General features: G+C 46.2%; 1 protein-coding gene across 5 annotated transcripts in view; it reads right to left on the bottom strand.

Annotated features, from left to right (window-relative positions):
- Positions 1 to 19558, bottom strand: part of LOC123757626 (maltase A2) — a 443152-nt gene that overhangs the window by 346520 nt on the left and 77074 nt on the right. For 4 of the 5 annotated variants that reach the window (XM_069326926.1, XM_069326925.1, XM_069326922.1 and 1 more), the window contains exon 6: positions 13815 to 13868. The exons of the other annotated variant lie outside the window; for it this stretch is intronic. In XM_069326926.1, coding sequence (XP_069183027.1) covers positions 13815 to 13868 — 54 coding nt within the window. The remainder of the gene's footprint in view (positions 1 to 13814; positions 13869 to 19558) is intronic. 5 annotated transcript variants of the gene reach the window in all.

Consider the following 19558-nt stretch of genomic DNA (forward strand, 5'->3'; position numbering starts at 1 on the left):
CAGGTCTTCTTGAAGGGCATGACAATCATCTAAGTTTCTTATAGTTCCTATTAACTTAGCATCATCAGCAAACATGTTCATATAATTCTGTATACCAACTGGTAGATCATTTATGTACACAATAAACATCACTGGTACAAGAACTGAACCCTGTGGTACTCCACTTGTGATATTCCTCCAGTCCGATACATTGCCTCTGATTACTGCCCTCATTTTTCTGTCGGTCAGAAAATTTTTCATCCATGTTAGAAGCTTACCTGTCAGCTCTCCAATATTTTCTAGTTTCCAGAACAACCTCTTATGTGGAACTCTGTCGAAAGCCTTTTTTTTTAGGTCCAGATAGATGCAGTCAACCCAACCATCTCTTTCCTGTAAAATCTCTGTGGCTCAATCATAGAAACTGAGTAAATTCAATACACAGGATCTTGCTGATTGAAAACCATACTGTCTGTCTGATATTATATCGTTTTCCTCCAGGTGTTCTACCCATTTAGTTTTGGTTAGTTTTCCAATACTTTAACTATTACACTTGTCAATGATACAGGTCTATAATTGAGGGGGGTCTTCCCTGCTGCCACTGTTGTAGATTGGAACTATGTTAGCCTGTTTCCACACATCTGCTACGATTCCTGTACACAGTGATGCCTGAAAGATCAGGTGAAGTGGAATGCTGAGCTCAGATGCACATTCTCTCAGAACCCATGGTGAAACTCCATCTGGACCAACTGCTTTGCTCTTACTTAGCTCCTTTAGCATATTTTCCGCTTCATCTCTAGACACCTCTATATGCTCTATGTTGTTTTCTGGAATTCTTATTGTGTCTGGTTCTCTGAAGATCTCATTTTGTACAAACACACTTTGGAACTTTTCGTTTAATGTTTCACACAGTTCCTTTTCATTTTCCGTGTATCTGTACCCCATTTTCAACCTCTGAATATTATCCTTTACCTGCAGCTTACTTTTAATGAATTTATAGAAAAGGCCTGGATCTGATTTACATCTGTTTGCTATACAGTTCTCAAAGTTCCTCTCTGCCTCTCTCCTTACTGACGTGTAGTTGTTTCTTGTATTTTTGTATCGCTGGTATGTTTGGGGGTTTGGCCTCTTTCTATAATGATTCCATGCTTGTGTCTTTTGATCTCTGGTCCTCTCTTAATTTCTGTTGAACCAACCCTGTTTCCTAGGTCTGCATGTCTGTTGTGGTATGAATGTTTGTGTGCCTTTATCATATATTGTCCAAAATTTGGCATACATCTCATTTACTTCCTTGCCTAGCAACAAGTCTGTCCAATTATACCCACAAAAAATTTTTCTAAGTTCCCCATAGCGTCCTCTCTTGAAATCGAGTTTAACAACTGTTTCACTGTCCCCATTCTCTACTACCTTACCTTACCTTGAGGTTACCTTGAGGTGCTTCCGGGGCTTAGTGTCCCCGCGGCCCGGTCGTCGACCAGGCCTCCTGGTTGCCGGACTGATCAACCAGGCTGTTGGACGCAGCTGCTCGCAGCCTGACGTACGAGTCACAGCCTGGTTGATCAGGTATCCTTTGGAGGTGCTTATCCAGTTCTCTCTTGAACACTGTGAGGGGTCGGCCAGTTATGCCCCTTATGTGTGGTGGAAGCGTGTTGAACAGTCTCGGACCTCTGATGTTGATAGAGTTCTCTCTCAGAGTACCAGTTGCACCTCTGTTTTTCAACGGGGGTATTCTGCACATCCTGCCATGTCTTCTGGTCTCATGTGATGTTATTTCTATGTGCAGGTTTGGGACCAGCCCCTCTAATATTTTCCATGTGTAAATTATTATGTACCTCTCCCGCCTGCGCTCAAGGGAGTACAGTTTTAGGCTCTTTAGTCGGTCCCAATAGTTTAGATGTTTTACTGAGTGGATTCTAGCAGTAAAGGATCTCTGCACGCTCTCCAGGTCAGTAATTTCTCCAGCTTTGAAAGGTGCTGTCATTGTGCAGCAGTACTCCACTCCAGAGAGCACAAGCGTTTTGAAAAGTATCATCATCGGTATAGCATCTCTAGTGTGAAAAGTTCTTGTTATCCAACCTGTCATTTTTCTTGCAGTTGTGACAGCTACTTTATTGTGTTCTTTAAAGGTAAGGTCTTCCGACATGAGTACACCCAGATCCTTTACATTGCCTTTTCGTTCTATGTTATGATTTGCCTGAGTTTTGTACGTGGTTTCCGTTTTTATATTTTCATTTTTTCCATAGCGCATGAGCTGGAACTTATCTTCGTTAAACACCATATTATTTTCTGTAGCCCATAGAAAGACCTGATCTACATCTGACTGGAGGTTCGCCGTGTCCTCTATGTTGCCTACTCTCATGAAGATCCTAGTGTCATCTGCAAAGGATGATACAGTGCTATAGGTTGTGTTCTTGTCTATGTCCGAAATGAGGATGAGAAAAAGTACTGGAGCAAGCACAGTACCCTGGAGGACTGAGCTCTTCACGGTTGATGGGCTGGATTTTATTTTGTTGACTATTACACATTGGGTTCTGTTGGTCAGGAAATTGTAGATCCATCTGCCTATTTTTCCGGTAATTCCTTTTGAACGCATTTTATGTGCAATAACACCATGGTCACATTTATCAAAAGCTTTTGCGAAATCTGTGTAAATTACATCCGCGTTATGTTTTTCTTCCATAGCATCTAATGCCATATCATAGTGGTCCAGCAACTGCGACAGGCAAGAGCGCCCTGTTCTGAAACCATGTTGTCCGGGGTTATGGAGTTGCTGTGATTCCATGTATTTTGTGATTTTACTTCTTAGCACTCTCTCAAAATTTTTTATGATGTGCGATGTTAGCGCTATCGGTCTGTAATTTTTTGCCTCTGCCTTATTTCCTCCTTTATGAAGTGGTGCTATCTCTGCTGTTTTTAGTATATCAGGAATAACGCCAGTATCTAGGCTTTGTCTCCACAGAATGTGGAGGGCCTGCGATAGTGGTTTTTTACAGTTCTTTATGAATATGGAGTTCCAAGAATCCGGGCCTGGTGCAGAGTGCATAGGCATACTGTTTATGGCTTCTTCAAAATCCAGTGGGGATAGGGTGACGTCTGATATATGATTTGATGTTGGTATCGTATCCATGAAAAATTCATTTGGGTTATCAATCTTTAGTGTGTTTAATGGCTCGCTGAAAACAGAGTCGTACTGCGTCCTCAGTAGCTCACTCATTTCTTTGTTGTCATCGGTGAAAGTTCCATCTCCCTTTCGCAGGGGCCCGATACTAGATGTGGTTTTTGATCTTGATTTTGCATAGGAGAAAAAATATTTCGGATTTCTTTCTATTTCACTGATGGCCTTTTGCTCTCTTTGCCTCTCCTGGGTTCTGTATGATTCTTGTAGCTTCCGTTCAATTGTTTCTATTATTAGATTCTACTAGATATATAATCTAGCAATATAATCTACTAGATTATATTGCATAGCATATTTAATATCGAAGAGGATATGATCACTCTTTCCCAAGGGAGGAAGGTACTGGATGTCAAATACCTCTTCTTCTTCTTTCCTGGTGAATACTAGATCCAGTACTGACGGAACATCCCCTTCCTTCATTCTTGTGGCCTGCTTGACGTGTTGATACATGAATGTCTCCAAGATGAGGTTTACAAATCTGCCTGTCCAAATATTCTCTGTTCTTGCCTTGTAGGCCTCCCAGTCTATTGCCTTAATGTTAAGTCCCCCAGTGCCAACAATTGGGATTTATCTTTGTCAGCCCTTACCATAATCTTTCTCATGACCATTATGAGGCCCTCTCGTTTGTCATCCAGTTCTTCCTTTGTCCATGTGTTGCTTGCTGGTGGGCTGTAGGCATTTAAAATTATCAGCTTATCATCTTGATTCCAGAGCTGCAATGCCTTTATGTCAATATCTCGAGGGTTTTCAAACATTAATTCTCTTACCTTCAGGTGTTCTTTCACCAGCACAGCCACTCCTCTCACCTTCCTAGTTTTCCCTGTCATGTCTCCAAACTGAGTAGCCCTTGGGAATACGACCTGATTTAAATATTTTCTTCAAGTTTTGTCTCTGTTAATGTGACAATATCTGGGACTTTGAGCTTGACTATATCCTTCAACTCCAATATTTTCGATCTCACTCCATCAATGTTGGTGTACATTATTTTCAGGAACATGTTCCCCTTCCCTTTGTTCTTTACACCCCTTACCTTTAATGATTTTGTTGCTTTGTCTTTATGTACCATTTCACAAGCTTTCCAGTCCCTGACACTTTGTAGAAAAAATAATTTCTTTCTTCTTCATTTCTATCCCCATTTAGACGTTTGCTTCAATGAGGTTCATTTTCAGCTTTTCTCTGTCCTCCTTTGAGAGGTCTTGTCTTATTGACCACAGTTTGCCATCTTCGTCACATTGCAATTTTCTGGCATTCCAAAGCACTTCTGTCATATACTTCACTCCATTAACGTCACCCTTAAGGGGCGGTTCTTGTCTTTCTCATATTTAACTCTTCTCCTAAAATCACTGACATGCTCCTTTGAATTTAGGCTTTCCCCTAATCCTACTATTTTTTCTATGATTTTCATCTCTTCTGCTGCTCGGTCCACCCTAGATGAGATTTCCTTCTCTTCACATCCAAAAACTATTATGGACTTAATTCTATCTGCAGTGTTTTGTACCAGTTTACTGTTGGTTACCAGTTCTTTCCTAACTACTTGCCTAAGATCCACGTCTTGTTCGTCATTTCTGGTTTTGACTTCCAAACACACTTCCTTAATCGTCTCTTTCTCTTTTACAACTTGCGCATATGTCTCTTTTATTTCTTCTTTATATTTTTCTATTTCTTTATTGGCTTCCTCTATTTGAGTTGCCAATGATGTTTCTCATTGCATCTCCTTACCTAACTCCATGTTAACCCTCAGGCTCCCTTGGAGTTGTTCACCATACGAGTCTATTTTTTTGTTTATTTCTTTAAAATCCCTACTCTTCATTTTCTTTGCCTCATTATCCTTTACCAGTTCCTTGATGTGTGCCTCCTGTATCCTTACCTTATCAGTCAATTTACTTACCTTGCTGGTAAGTACTTCCTTAACTTTTAACTTTATAACTTTTAACTTTTAAAACTTTACTTACCTTCCTTTTAAATTACAAAACTCAATCTTGAGACCTTCATTTTTCCTTGTTCTAATTTAATTACCTTTTCTTCATATTTCTTTAGCATGTTCTCAAGAATCACTAACCTGCCAAGAAAAACCACCTTTCATTGCATCTTGTTGAGAGAAATCTGCAAAATATTCAATTGATGGGGTACTGTCCTCCCCAGTGGTGGCGGCCATCTTTGTTGACATTCTGCTGTTTTGAAAGATCAACTTTTCTACCACAGATTTTTCATTCACTAACACTTATTTCTTGTTTCTTAGTTTCTTTTCAAATTCCCTACACCTTCATGTATTCTGGGACACCACTTGCAGCTCTCACCCTATTCTCAACACTTAGATAATTTGAATTCTCCTGGAGCCTGCAGCAGTGTGACTCCTCAGTGTGATGCTCCACTCCACTCAGGACCATAAACACTCAGTGTGTGTGTGTGTGTGTGTCTGTATGTCTCTGTCTGTGTGTGTGTCTGTATGTCTCTGTCTGTGTGTATCTTTATGTCTGTCGGTCTGTCTTTGTCAAGAATTTTGGTTAACCAATTCCAGTCTTTCTTTTAGCAGTTTTTGCCATGTCTGCTTCCAGCTATTGCAGATTGTTCCTTCCTTCCTTCTAAGACTGGTTCCTTCTTAGCAATTTGACCTCAGAGTGTTTCTATGGTGTTGGCATTTTTCCAACCACACCTCTATCATACGAAACTCTACTGACATTCAGCACCCCCCATGAGAGGAGGTTTACATGTATTGGACATTTCTTGTTCAGTGTGCATCCTCTTCTGCCTCAACCTAGCTCTTACTACCTCAGCCTTGTTCCCATATATGTTTGCCATATTTTTTCTGATAACCTATTTCTTGTATCTATTTGATCTATTCCACTAGTTATGCACAAGATACTAATAGCTAGACCTAGTAGAATATATTTTTTTAAAAGCCAATGCTTTATTCTCTAATGCACATTAAATGGTAAGTGGATGTGTGTGCGTGTGAGTGTGAACAGCAGAGTAGCACATTATAGATTTATTACACTGTACATTAGGTTATTGCTATTAAAATAATACCTAAAGTATTTATCATACCAAAAAATATAACATTTAAAAAAAAATACATCTAAATTATAAATTACAGAGCTTAAGGGGGAACAAACACCAAAAAATTAAAGTTTTTAAATAATCAAGCTTTATTTGCTAGATGTATATGAAAAGGACTTCAACTGGTCCAAGTCTCAGCATTGTAGCATAAATAGGAAAGGAGAAAAAAATAAAAAACCAGCATTGAATGTAATGAAACACCATTTACTGGGTGAGTCCCGGAGGCTCCCCGGAGCTATCCATGGCTGATATGGATACCCTAACTATTTTGCATCAGTCGATGTGGGTGGGGTTCTAGGCCTACCAGGGACCACGAGCCAGAACCTGGCCCCCTCAGAGAGGCACCGGAAGCAATGACCTATAGAATTGCACATGTGATTTGGAGAATTCTATATCTGCCATCGACTGGGACAGACACCCAGAAAGGTAAGTGCCACAAAACAAACCCCTATTCTGGTTAACAACAAAAATCGACAAACAAGTGGACAGAACTCCCCCAGGAAAACGAACTAACAAGCATGACGTCACACGAGCCACGCCGCATGTCCCGTGCCGACAATCCCCGCCCCAGTTCTGAGGCTGGATATCAAATCCGCGAAAAAAAACGCCGACCGGAGGGCGGGAGGGTGCCGGGGAGCCTCCGGGACTCACCCAGAAAATGGCGTTTCATTACATTCAACGCTGGTTTTCTGTGGGGAGCCCCTACGGCTCCCCGGAGCTACTTCACCAAAGACTACCTAAGAAAACAAGGGGACATACCCGGGAGGCGGTCAGTGAACCACACCTCAACACGAAGTCGAGACAACAACCCAAGGACCCCTCTGGAAATCAGCAGGCACATCATTCGCCAGAAAAAGGGAGAACGACTGCAGACGAAGAAACCTATGACCACGACCATAGGAGCCAAAAACCACTGCGCCTGAGAAGAGCATGAAGCTCTGTCACATGACCCCCAGAGGCCAATGCCAACATAAAAAGAGAGCCGAGGCAAAGCAAACCTGAACCGAAGGAACCACAACATCAAGGAGAAGAAAAACAGGAGAGGACCCTGTCCAAAGACCAGAACGGCACAGGCAGTGCATGAGCAGGCCGGAGATGAAAAAACGCACGAGACAGCCTGCGAAACGGCGCAGAAGGAACATCGATCTATCTTGAGTTATCTTGAGATGATTTCGGGGCTTTAGTGTCCCCGCGGCCCGGTCCTCGACCAGGCCTCCACCCCCAGGAAGCAGCCCGTGACAGCTGACTAACACCCAGGTACCTATTTTACTGCTAGGTAACAGGGGCATAGGTTGAAAGAAACTTTGCCCATTGTTTCACGCCGGCGCCCGGGACCGAACCCGGGACCACAACATCACAAGTCTAGTGTGCTGTCCGCTCGGCCGACCGGCTCCTATACCGAAAGCTAGCAGCAGAAATCAAGGTGCCAGACCCAGGAACGGCCCCAAGCGCCTCTACATCCTCCGCAAGCCAATCCTATGACAGCCCCAGGAGGGAAAAGAAAACGCAGGACCAAAACCAAAATGATACAAGCGTGCAAGTTCACCACCACAAGTGCAGTCGACAGGGAAGGAACCCGCATAAGGAGCCGCCTCGCACCAATATCCCACAGAAGGGCAGGAGTGAAAAGTCTCATTAAGAGGAGCAAAATCGCCCCCAGGAAAATGAGTAGCGCCGAGACAGCGCTAAGAGAAGAGATATGAACAAAAGAACAAGAAGGCCAAACACCCAGAAGCTGCCTGGAATAGGACCCACAAGCCCTAGAAAGGACCAAAGGGAAACTCAACCGAATGACGACAGGCGTACCACAAAACGGGAAGAAGCAAAACCGTCCCTAACCCTCGAGAACAAAAAGAAGCAAACACAAAGGATGAAGGCACAAAAACCCCGTCGCACCTGAGACCAAAAGTCATGCAGAAACCCCAAGAAGAGGGGGACATGACAGAGAAGGCCCATCCCGGAAAAAAGGGGCGAAGACCGTAGAAAAGCACTCACCGACAGGACGGAAGCAACGGGCACAATGGACAAGGAAACCGAGCCCAGGGAGGGGTCGACGCCCACAAAGCACGTGCGGAGAGGGGGAATGGAAAAACCCCACACCACAAAACCGCAAGCCCCGCCCAAAGGGGTAGAAATACCCCGGCGGGGACCAACGGGGCCTGAGGCCCCTCACGTTAGCCACGTCACGTTTGTAGCGCAAACGGCTACAAGGAGCCCAAACGGCTACAAGGAGCCCAAACGGCTACAAGGAGCCCAAACAGCTACAAGGAGCCCAAACAGCTACAAGGAGCCCAACCTGTCCAGAACAGAAGGAACCAGTATGGAGGCAAACTCCGGGACACGCAGGAGGTAAGCCGCAAAGGCCAACCGCACCGCAGGCGAAGAGATGTGGGTAGCCGAAAACCTCCGGAAGACGGAACCGAAGAACCACAGGGACACGGAACCGAACCCGGGGAGGAGCAGAACCCAAGCCCAAATCGCACGCAGAGGGGGGAAAGAAAACCCCACTCCTCACAACAGTAAGCCCCGCTCAGAAGGATGGAAATCCAGGCGGGGCGCAATGGAGCCCAAGACCCCCAAGGCCGCTCCTCCCCAACCCCAGGAGCCTCTACACCAGGCCCCGGGGCCGAGTCGACATCCAAAGCCCCGGCCCCACAAGAAAAAGCCGGGGCAGCCGAGAGAGCCGGACGAGAAGGGGCCCACTGGTCAGACCCCGGAGCATCGGCCGGAAGAACAGACTCGAATGCCTCCGCAGCTACCCCGGACGGGGCAACCCCCAAAATTGCCCAAGTCTCAGAACCTCTAACCCCGCCCCGACCCCGAAGCCTGCAGATGCGTAGGGGCCGAAAGCAGGAGGGGGAAAAACAAGGGGGGCGTGGAAGGAACCAAGGCCGAAGCGACCAAAACCCCCAAGTCTGGGTCTCTACACAAAGCGGGGCAGCATCGGGGAGTCCGGGGAAGCGACAAACCTGAGCGCGTTGCAACAACCTACCCCGCAACGCGCGAGCTGCCTGCACCCATGGGAATTCATCAGCAGACTGGGTGAATGGAGTCACGAACAAGCAACAAAGCTCGCAGGACTCAGGGTCGAATGTGTCACCGACCCAACAGGCAGCATGACGGAGGCAAAAACAAGGAGAGTCACCCTGAGACAAAGGGACAGAGCAACCCTCAACTCGCACAAAGCGAGAGGGGACGCAAGGGTCTCTACTATCGGACCCGAGAGCCCCCGGAGGGTTTCCCAGGGCCCCTAGACTGGGTCTTATAAGGGTTATCCCAGGCAGGGCACTGCTAACCGGCACCCCAAACTCCCAAGCAAACTGCTAAAGCAGCAGTCTCATTCTTTGCCAGATAAGAAGGAGACGGCTGCAGACAAACAAACCTATCGCCATGACCAAAGGAGCAGAAAACCCCAGCGCCAGAGTAGAGCATGAACCTCTCCTCCACATGGAGGAGAAGGAATGGACAAGCGGAATGCATGGGTTAGCAATGTGGTGGAGGATGACACCACACACAGCGTCAAGCGCAGATAAGATAGAGCCCAGCAGGCACAGGAACCTGCACATGAGCAATTGACAGGTGAGAAGCGGGACCAAAAAGCCCAAGCTCAACTAGGTAAGTACTGTACAGAGAATCCAGCGTATATGGAAGGGCTAAGCCAGGCACTGTAAGATGGGCAAGGAATGAGTGACCCAGATAAGACCATGAAAAATGGGGCCGTGACCCCCCTGGCAACCATTAACCCAGACGAACAAGGAAGGCCCCCAGGAAGAAGCACGAAAGGGCCAACAAAACGCCACAACCAAACCCCAACACGCATCCACAGTATGAAAACTGCAGCAAAATGTCACCGCAGAACATCCAGACAGTAACACTAACCCCATAACATACACCCCCACCATTGTACCTCGTAACCTGATGGAGGTGGGACCCCTAGCTGGACTCAAGCATGGGATGGACATGCATAAGAGTGGGACTGGATGGGTATAAATAGGAGCTGCCTCGTATGGCCCAATAGGCCTGCTGCAGTCACCTGTGTTCTGATGTTCTTATATTCGTATCCAAAAACCCCGAACCATCGCCTGGCCAAAAAAGATGCCAGACCGCATAAACTTACCTGCAGAACGTGTCGTGAGCATGTCATGACACAATGTAGCCGAGAAGATTCTTAAAGTACTGCCAGTGGAAGAAGGCAGAGCCGCACATGCAGGAGAAGAGTAGGGTAGAGGTGAAGGAGAAGCCCCACACCCAAATGCAGGGGAAAACCCAGCGGCCTCCCCATAGCAGCAATCCAGAACATCCCCAGGAGCTACGGGGCCTGGACTGGAGAATTGAGAGGAGCGAGAGGCAAAGTGCCCGAGAGAAAAGAACGCAGAACACCAGCACACGTGCATACCGCCCACTTCAAAACAAACAACCACAGCGCATGTGCAGCAGGGATGCCAGATGTGGGTTGCTAGAAGTCACAAGCTGAAGAAAGAAACCACGAATGTGACTAGAAAACCAGATGAAATAGTGTTGTTAACGACCAAATCCCAGATGAGAGTACACAGGGCAGCCGCCAACCGTAGTCGAAAAGAGCAGTAAGGAGCGAAAAGAAACATAGCACAGCTTCCCATTTGGGCTACAAGGAGCCCAATCGGGCTACAAGGAGCCTAATCGGGCTACAAGGAGCCCAATCGGGCAACAAGGAGCCCAATCGGGCTACAAGGAGCCCAATCTGGCAACCCTGTGCAGTGCAGGTCAGTGCACGGGGAGAAGGGAAACACGAAAGAACGAAACAAGACCGAAAACCAAGAAGCTCGGTGAAGGACCAACAAGCCCCAGAAAGGACCGGAAGACGACAGACATTCTAATAATACGGGAAGAAAGAAAACTTTCCCGATCCTTCTAGAACAGAAAGAAGCGTGAAGCATGAAGGCACAGAAGGTAAAGTTGCACCCGAGACCAAAAGTCATGCAGAACCCCGGGAAGAGGGGAACATGACGGTGAAAGCCCGTCCCAAGAAGAAGGGTGAAGAAACGTACCCCACCGACAGGATGGCCCTGACAGATCCAAGGAACAAGGAACCGATCCAGGGAAGGGGCTGTCTTCCAAAAACATGCACAGAGAGGGGGGGGGGGGGGAAGAAAAACCCCACTCCTCATAACTGCAAGCCCCCGCCCAGAGGGTAGGAAAACCCAGGCGGAGGTCCAACATCAGCCCCAGGAACCCACAAGGCAGGTCCCAGGGCCGAGCCGTTCCCCCAAAGTCCCAGCCTCACAAGAAAAACCAGGGCAGCCGGACAAGTACTAAAGAAGGGAGCCCACTGGTAGACTCTTACAACACGGCTGGAGAAACAGGCTCGAATGCCCCCATCACTGCCCCAGAAGGGGAATTTCCTGAGACCGCCTGAGTCTCAAGACCACTACAGGGAAAGAACAAGGGGGTGCGGAAGGAAAAAAAAACTGAAGCAACCAACACCCCCAAGCCCCGCCACACCAACCAAAACGGACCAGCCTCAGGGCTTCCGGGGAGCAAATTACCTACCGCGTTGCCACCAGCGAAACGCAACATGCAACTCCTGTGTTGCCTGTACCTGCATAGTCCGCATAAGACAGGGTAACCAAGTCACAAACAAGCAACAATACTTGAAGGACTCTGGGCCGAAGGTGAAACCGACCCCACAGGCAACAGACGGAGGCAAAGACAGTGAGAGTCCCCTTGAGACAAGGGGGACAGAGCAACACTCGAATTTGCACAAAACGAGGGGGGAATCCGGGGTCACATCCAATGAACCCACACGCCCCCTAGGGGTTTCCCAGGGTCCTGAGCTTTTACGGAATTCATGACCAGGTAATCCCAGGCAGGGTACGGCTAACCGGTGCCCAAGTCTACCAAACAACCTTCTAAGAACTGAACCCCTGGGACGTGTACACTCACAGGGACCAAGCAGGGGGAACCACCGGAAGAAGGAAGAACACCCAGTACACAGAGGGCAAGAACCAAGGGAGACCCCCCACCAGACAGATAAACAAAACGAAAAAGAAAACCCCGCAAGAGGACAGCGTACCCAGGCGGAACAGAACCGGCCGCTATGATTGGTGAAAACAAGCTGTGCAGTACCCTGCGCCCCAGCCAGCGCAAAACTGCCCCTCACCTGGATAAGCACCTCCAAAGGATACCTGATCAACCAGGCTGTGACTCGTACATCAGGCTGCGAGCAGCCGCGTCCAACAGCCTGGTTGATCAGTCCGGCAACCAGGAGGCCTGGTCGACAACCGGGCCGCGGGGACGCTAAGCCTCGGAAGCACCTCAAGGTAACCTCAAGGTAACCACCCTAAGGCGAACAAGGGAGACAGAACACCCAACCATACAAAGGGCGGCCGAAAACCAAGCAGTAAATGGCCTAGCAGAGGCAGAACCCAAGGAACTTGGGGAAGGTGGCCCCAAGCCTCAAAGGCAGTACTTACAGGACACCTAGGGAAGGAAACCCTAGGCGCATGCAACCCGAGTACTGGGGAATCACTCCCGGTTCACGCACCACCTAGAAGACAGTCACCACACTCTAGGTACAATACTGAAACAACCACTGGAGCCAGAGCACACAACCGTTGCCTATAGCATCAGCCTCAGAACTGAAGGGTGGATAGCCAGGCAGGGGTCCTGGGGCTCCCCCTTCCCCAGGAGGGGGAAGGGGGGAGCTGCGCAGACAGCGGCGCAGCAACGTACGACGTCATTCTCGTTTGCTCGTTTCTTTTTGGAGAGTTCTATCCACTTGTTCGGCTTTTGGTAGCAATATTCTCCAGAATACGGGTTTTGGGACGCTTACATTTCTGGGTGCCTGACCCGGTCGATGGTAGACATAGAATGCTTCTAACCACACGGGTGGTTTCTATAGACCATTGCTTCCCATGCCTCTCTGAGGGGGCCAGGTTCTGGCTTGTGGTCCCCGGTAGGCCCACAGAACTCCATACACATGACTGATGCCAAAGTCTGACATTAGCATATCAGCCTGGATAAGCTCCGGGGAGCCGAAGGGGCTCCCCCCAGAAAATATTTTTTTTACTCAATTTTTTGGGGAAAAACTGATTATTAAAAATACTTTATTATATGCTATTGTGATAGCTTAGTCATATTAAAATACTTTATTATATGCTATTGCGATAGCTTAGAGTTATAGACATGATTTCAGTTGACACTTATGTTTGATGTAAGTTTTTTGCTATTTTGGAAACTTGTTGACACATAATTCAATATTTTTTCTCCCTTCCTATTTATGCTACAATGTTGAGACTTGGACCAGTTGAACCCAATTTCATATACAACTAGCCAAAAAAATTTGATTGAAATCGAACCAGTTTTCATTTATTGCATTTTTTGGTGTTTAGCCCCCCTTAAGTATTAACAATGAATTCCATTATAAATTTAAGTATTTACAGTTGAACATAATTCAACTGTTCATTGAATTAGACATATGCATTTATGCCATTATTTTGTATAAATATTTTCATAAACTTAAAACTGTCAAATAATTTATTATAATAATTACCAGTCCACACCCCACTTGCTAGACAAAGACACTAGATTAGCACTATTGACAATCAATACTTTAGAAACAAATTACCTGAATTTTGATTGGGATATCCTTCACATCCACAAATATGTCAAGAGGGTCATGCTGGGAAAGAAATAAGTTGTGAATAACATGACATGCATTTTAGGTACACATACAGTTAGCCTTCATACAACAACAGACAATTATATGTGAAGTTATGACTAACTCTTGAACATGACATTTCTTTAAAAAAAACTGAGTCTATTAACATCATATATGCAGTGATATAAGCATTTAAAATTGCTGTTTGGTACTACAAAGAAATGTATTTCTACTTGCCCCAGAAAAGAACACAAGATATGGTACACACACACACAAGTTTGACCGAGAAAGAAATTCATGGACTGCTTTATCTCATGAAATGTGTGAACTGGATGTGATAAATCATGTACTTGAATTTGATTTTCCAGCTTTATTCAACTTGGTTCCCAGCATGATATTTTAAATAACACAAATCAAAGGTATCAGAAGAGAATTACAAATCATCATATTAATGAACTAAACAACAAAAACAAATGAATACAATCTAATGAATTAGATATTCAGGAATATAAATTCTTCCCTCCTTTACATGAGAAATGGCACCGAGGTATTATCAATTCCTAACACAAGCTGCAGAGGCTTTGCCAGCACCACACAATATGAGGTGACAGTATTTGGCATGAGATGCCGATCAAGAAAAAGCGAAGACAGAAAGGAGTGCACCATATCTTAGGAGTGCACCATATCTTAGGAGTGCACCATATCTTAGGAGTGCACCGCTCTGTGGGGGGAGTGGCTGGCTTGGTGGGGAGGGGGGGATGGTTGCAAACAAGGTTATCTTGTGATAATTTCTGGGCTAAGCGTCCCCGTGGCCTAGTGGCCTTGTCCTACCAGTTTGATTGAAATCGAACCAGTTTTCATTTATTGTGTTTTTTGGTGTTTAGCCCCCCTTAAGTATTTACAATGAATTCCATTATAAATTTAAATTTAAGGCTGGTCCTCAACCAGGCCTCCTTTTTGTTACATACACCCCAGGATGCAGCCCATAGCAGCGCTCTAACTCCCAGGTACCTATCTACTGCTAGGTAACAGGGGCATCAGAGTGAAAGAAACTGCCCACTTGTTTCTGCCTCTACCAGGGATTGAACCCGGAACCTCAAGACTACGAATCTGAAGCGCTGTCCACTCAGCTGCCAGGCCTCCTGACCATACGCTCAGTTATTGAAAAACAAGGATGAAGAAAAAGAAAATGGCGAAAGGAGCACTACAAAACTTTATACATTTGCAGAAAAGTCAACTACAGGTGGGACACCATCAAAGTAGCCACCTACTCACTGCAAAAATGGAGATACAGATGTGTCAATATGACTAGACAAATAGCAGAGAAGAAGGTTGAACAGCACAGTATGTAACCAGGTCAATCTTCTGGAAGAGGTGGAGCTGTGGAAAACACCTGAAATCAAATGCCAACGAAATACCTCCTGAAACCAAGGACCACCTTACCCTGGTAGGACTCCAACCTGGCAAAGACCCAGAGCAACAGATGGACTGGGAAAATAGCATACAGGAACTCCCCACCTCAGCCACTACAGCCAAAATGCATCCACCATGAAGACCTCACAATCAAGAAATGAAGCCGTGTAAAGAGGAAGATGAAGATTCCAAGCCGATGCAAGAGAGTCACATCGGGGTTACCTAACCTTGACGTTACCTTGAGGTGCTTCCGAGGCTTAGCGTCCCCGCGGCCCGGTCGTCGACCAGGCCTCCTGGTTGCCGGACTGATCAACCAGGCTGTTGGACGTGGCTGCTCGCAGCCTGACGTATGAGTCACAGCCTGGTTGATCAGGTATCCTTTGGAGGTGCTTATCCAGTTCTCTCTTGAACACTGTGAAGGGTCGGCCAGTTATGCCCCTTATGTGTAGTGGAAGCGTGTTGAACAGTCTCGGACCTCTGATGTTGATGTACTCTCTCAGAGTACCTGTTGCACCTCTGCTCTTCAACGGGGGTATTCTGCACATCCTGCCATGTCTTCTGGTCTCATGTGATGTTATTTCTGTGTGCAGGTTTGGGACCAGCCCCTCTAATATTTTCCACATGTAAATTATTATGTACCTCTCCCGCCTGCGCTCAAGGGAGTACAGTTTTAGGCTCTTTAGTCGGTCCCAATAGTTTAGATGTTTTACTGAGTGGATTCTAGCAGTAAAGGATCTCTGCACGCTCTCCAGGTCAGCAATTTCTCCAGCTTTGAAAGGTTTTGTCATTGTGCAGCAGTACTCCACTCTAGAGAGCACAAGCGTTTTGAAAAGTATCATCATCGGTATAGCATCTCTAGTGTGAAAAGTTCTTGTTATCCAACCTGTCATTTTTCTTGCAGTTGTGACGGCTACTTTATTGTGTTCTTTAAAGGTGAGGTCTTCCGACATCAGTACACCCAGATCCTTTACATTGCCTTTTCGTTCTATGTTATGATTTGCCTGAGTTTTGTACGTGGTTTCCGTTTTTATATTTTCATTTTTTCCATAGCACATGAGCTGGAACTTATCTTCGTTGAACACCATATTATTTTCTGTAGCCCATAGAAAGACCTGATCTACATCTGACTGGAGGTTCGCCGTGTCCTCTATGTTGCCTACTCTCATGAAGATCCTAGTGTCATCTGCAAAGGATGATACAGTGCTATAGGTTGTGTTCTTGTCTATGTCCGATATGAGGATGAGAAAAAGTACTGGAGCAAGCACAGTACCCTGGGGGAATGAGCTCTTCACGGTTGATGGGCTGGATTTTATTTTGTTGACTATTACACATTGGGTTCTGTTGGTCAGGAAATTGTAGATCCATCTGCCTATTTTTCCGGTAATTCCTTTTGAATGCATTTTATGTGCAATAACACCATGGTCACATTTATCAAAAGCTTTTGCGAAATCTGTGTAAATTACATCAGCGTTTTGTTTGTCTTCCATAGCATCTAATGCCATATCATAGTGGTCCAGCAACTGCGACAGGCAAAAGCACCCTGTTCTGAAACCATGTTGTCCGGGGTTATGGAGATGCTGTGATTCCATGTATTTTGTGATCTTACTTCTTAGCACTAACTCAAAAATTTTTATGATGTGCGATGTTAGTGCTATCGGTCTGTAATTTTTTGCCTCTGCCTTATTTCCTCCTTATGAAGTGGTGCTATCTCTGCTGTTTTTAGTATATCAGGAATAACGCCAGTATCTAGGCTTTGTCTCCATAGAATGTGGAGGGCCTGCGATAGTGGTTTTTTTACAGTTCTTTATGAATATGGAGTTCCAAGAATCCGGGCCTGGTGCAGAGTGCATAGGCATACTGTTTATGGCTTCTTCAAAATCCAGTGGGGATAGGGTGACGTCTGATATATGATTTGATGTTGGTATCATATACATGAAAAATTCATTTGGGGTGCTGCAACATCTTGCAAAGCCAAAAGGATAAGGCAGCATCGGTGGTCCATTCTATGAGATGGGAAGGAGCCAGCACAGATTGTCCGTGAGAGCACTGAATACTCCCCAAACATAAATCACTCAGAAAACTTAACACCGAGAATCCAGCAGAAGAGCTACTCGCAGTGCCCAGCTTCAATAGGCAACAGATGAAAGAGAGCCCACAGTTTAGACAAGAACCACTGGGGCACATTCTGAATGGAGCTGGAGCACAGAAACCTCCTCAGGGCATGCCACATGGATGTAAACTCCCACACCATACTACAGTTTAAGTCCCCAGTAAAAACCTGGATGGAAACAACTGGAACTTCTGTCAGTTCATCATGAACCCAAACCCGGTGAGCTGAGAAAGAACTAGATCTCTGGATAGCAGACATGCAGATTAACTGGGAGCCCACACCACCAAGTCATCAAGATATGCCAGAACACAAACCTCCAACAACCAAAGATGAGCCACCATGACTCGAGCCAAACTGGTAAAAACTGGAAAGCCAGATTCAGGCCAAAGGGTAGAACCCAAAAATGGAAAGCCTGACAACCCACTACGAAATCTAATCAATCCCTGAACCTCAGATGTATATAAACTTGCCAATATGCATCCCATAGGTCCAGGGAGATCATCCAAGTGCCTGCATCCAAGACCAGGTAAGCATACATACCTGGAGCATACCTGGAGAGGGTTCTTCTACTCCCTAAGCCCAGCCTGAGGCCAGTCTCGACTTGTGATAACTTGGTCCAACAGGCTGTACCAACAGGTGGAAACTCCCTCGTTTCCACCATACCTAGGAATACCTGGAAACTGTCACTGTTAAACATCATGTTATTTTCAGTTGCCCAATCGAAGACCTTATTAATATCTGCCTGCAGTTCTTCAGTGTCTGCTACAGAGGAAATTTTCATCCTGAATTTTGTATCATCTGCAAAGGATGGGACGAAGCTGTGACTAATATTTTTGTCTATATCCAAGATAAGAATGAGAAACAGCAGTGGTGCAAGGACTGTGCCCTGGGGTACAGAGATTTTCACTGCACTAGGGCTTGATCATATTTGACTGAATGTCACTCTCTGCATTCTGTTTGACAATACGTTGAAAATCCAATGCTCCACTTTACCCATTATTCATATTGATCTCATTTTATGATCTATCACTCCATTGTCACATTTGTTGAATGTCTTTGCAAAAGCTGTGTATACAACATCTGCATTTTGCTTTTCTTCTAAGGCTTCTGTGATTTTGTCATAGTGGTTGAGTAACTGTGACAGACAGGATCGTCCTACTCTAAATCCATGTGTTGTCCTGGGTTGTGTAGTTCATTATTTTCCCGTAAAACTAAAAAACCAGTGATGAATGTAATGAAACACCATTTTCTGGGTGAGACCCCGAGGCTCCCCGGAGCTTACTAGGCTGATATGCTAATGTCAGACTTTGACATCAGTCATGTGTATTGAGTTCTGTGGGCCTACCGGGGACCACGTGCCAGAACCTGGCCCCTTCAAAGAGACATGGGGAGCATCGGCCTATAGAAACCCCCGTGTGGTTGGAAGCATTCTATGTCTACCATCGACCGGGTCAAGCACCCAGAAATGTAAGCATCCCAAAACAAACCCCTATTTTGGTGAAAATATTGCTACCAAAAGCCGAGCAAGTGGATAGAACTCCCCTAAAAGAAACGAGCAAACAAGCATGACATCATACGCCGTCGCGGCGCTGTCTGCTCAGCTTCCCCCTCCCCGGGAGGGGGAAGAGGGAGCCCCAGACCACCGTGCCGGCTATCCACCTATCAGTTCTTAGGCTGAATGTCAAAACATGAGAAAAAACCCCGACCGGAGGGAGAGAGGGATGCCGGTGAGCCTCCAAGTCTCACCTAGAAAATGGCGTTTCATTACATTCAACACTGGTTTTCTGGGTGGAGCCCCTTCAGCTCCCCCAGAGCTAACTACCCACAGAGAAAAACATAGGGATTTACCCGGTAGGCGGTCGCTGCTCACTCCTCAACTCGAAGTCGAGACAACTGGCTGCAGCCACTGACCCAAAGCGACACAGGCCTGACGAGGCCCAGGGACGTTCACCAGGTAACAAGCAGCCAGGACCCTGTTCGACCTCCAAAAGCCCCGTGCCCAAATGTCAGCCCAGTACATGTTGCCAAAGACGGTAGCCAGAGCAGCAAACTTACGAACGTCATGGGCACATGGGATAGACCGCACTCTGGCTATCCTTAATAACTCTGCGAACGACCTGGGAGACCCGCACCCGCGAACCGGGAAGAAGGGAAACCAGATCAACCCAAAGCGCGTCCCCCGGACACA

The sequence above is a fragment of the Procambarus clarkii genome, chromosome 19 (genome assembly GCF_040958095.1).
Source record: "Procambarus clarkii isolate CNS0578487 chromosome 19, FALCON_Pclarkii_2.0, whole genome shotgun sequence".
NCBI lineage: Eukaryota > Metazoa > Arthropoda > Malacostraca > Decapoda > Cambaridae > Procambarus > Procambarus clarkii.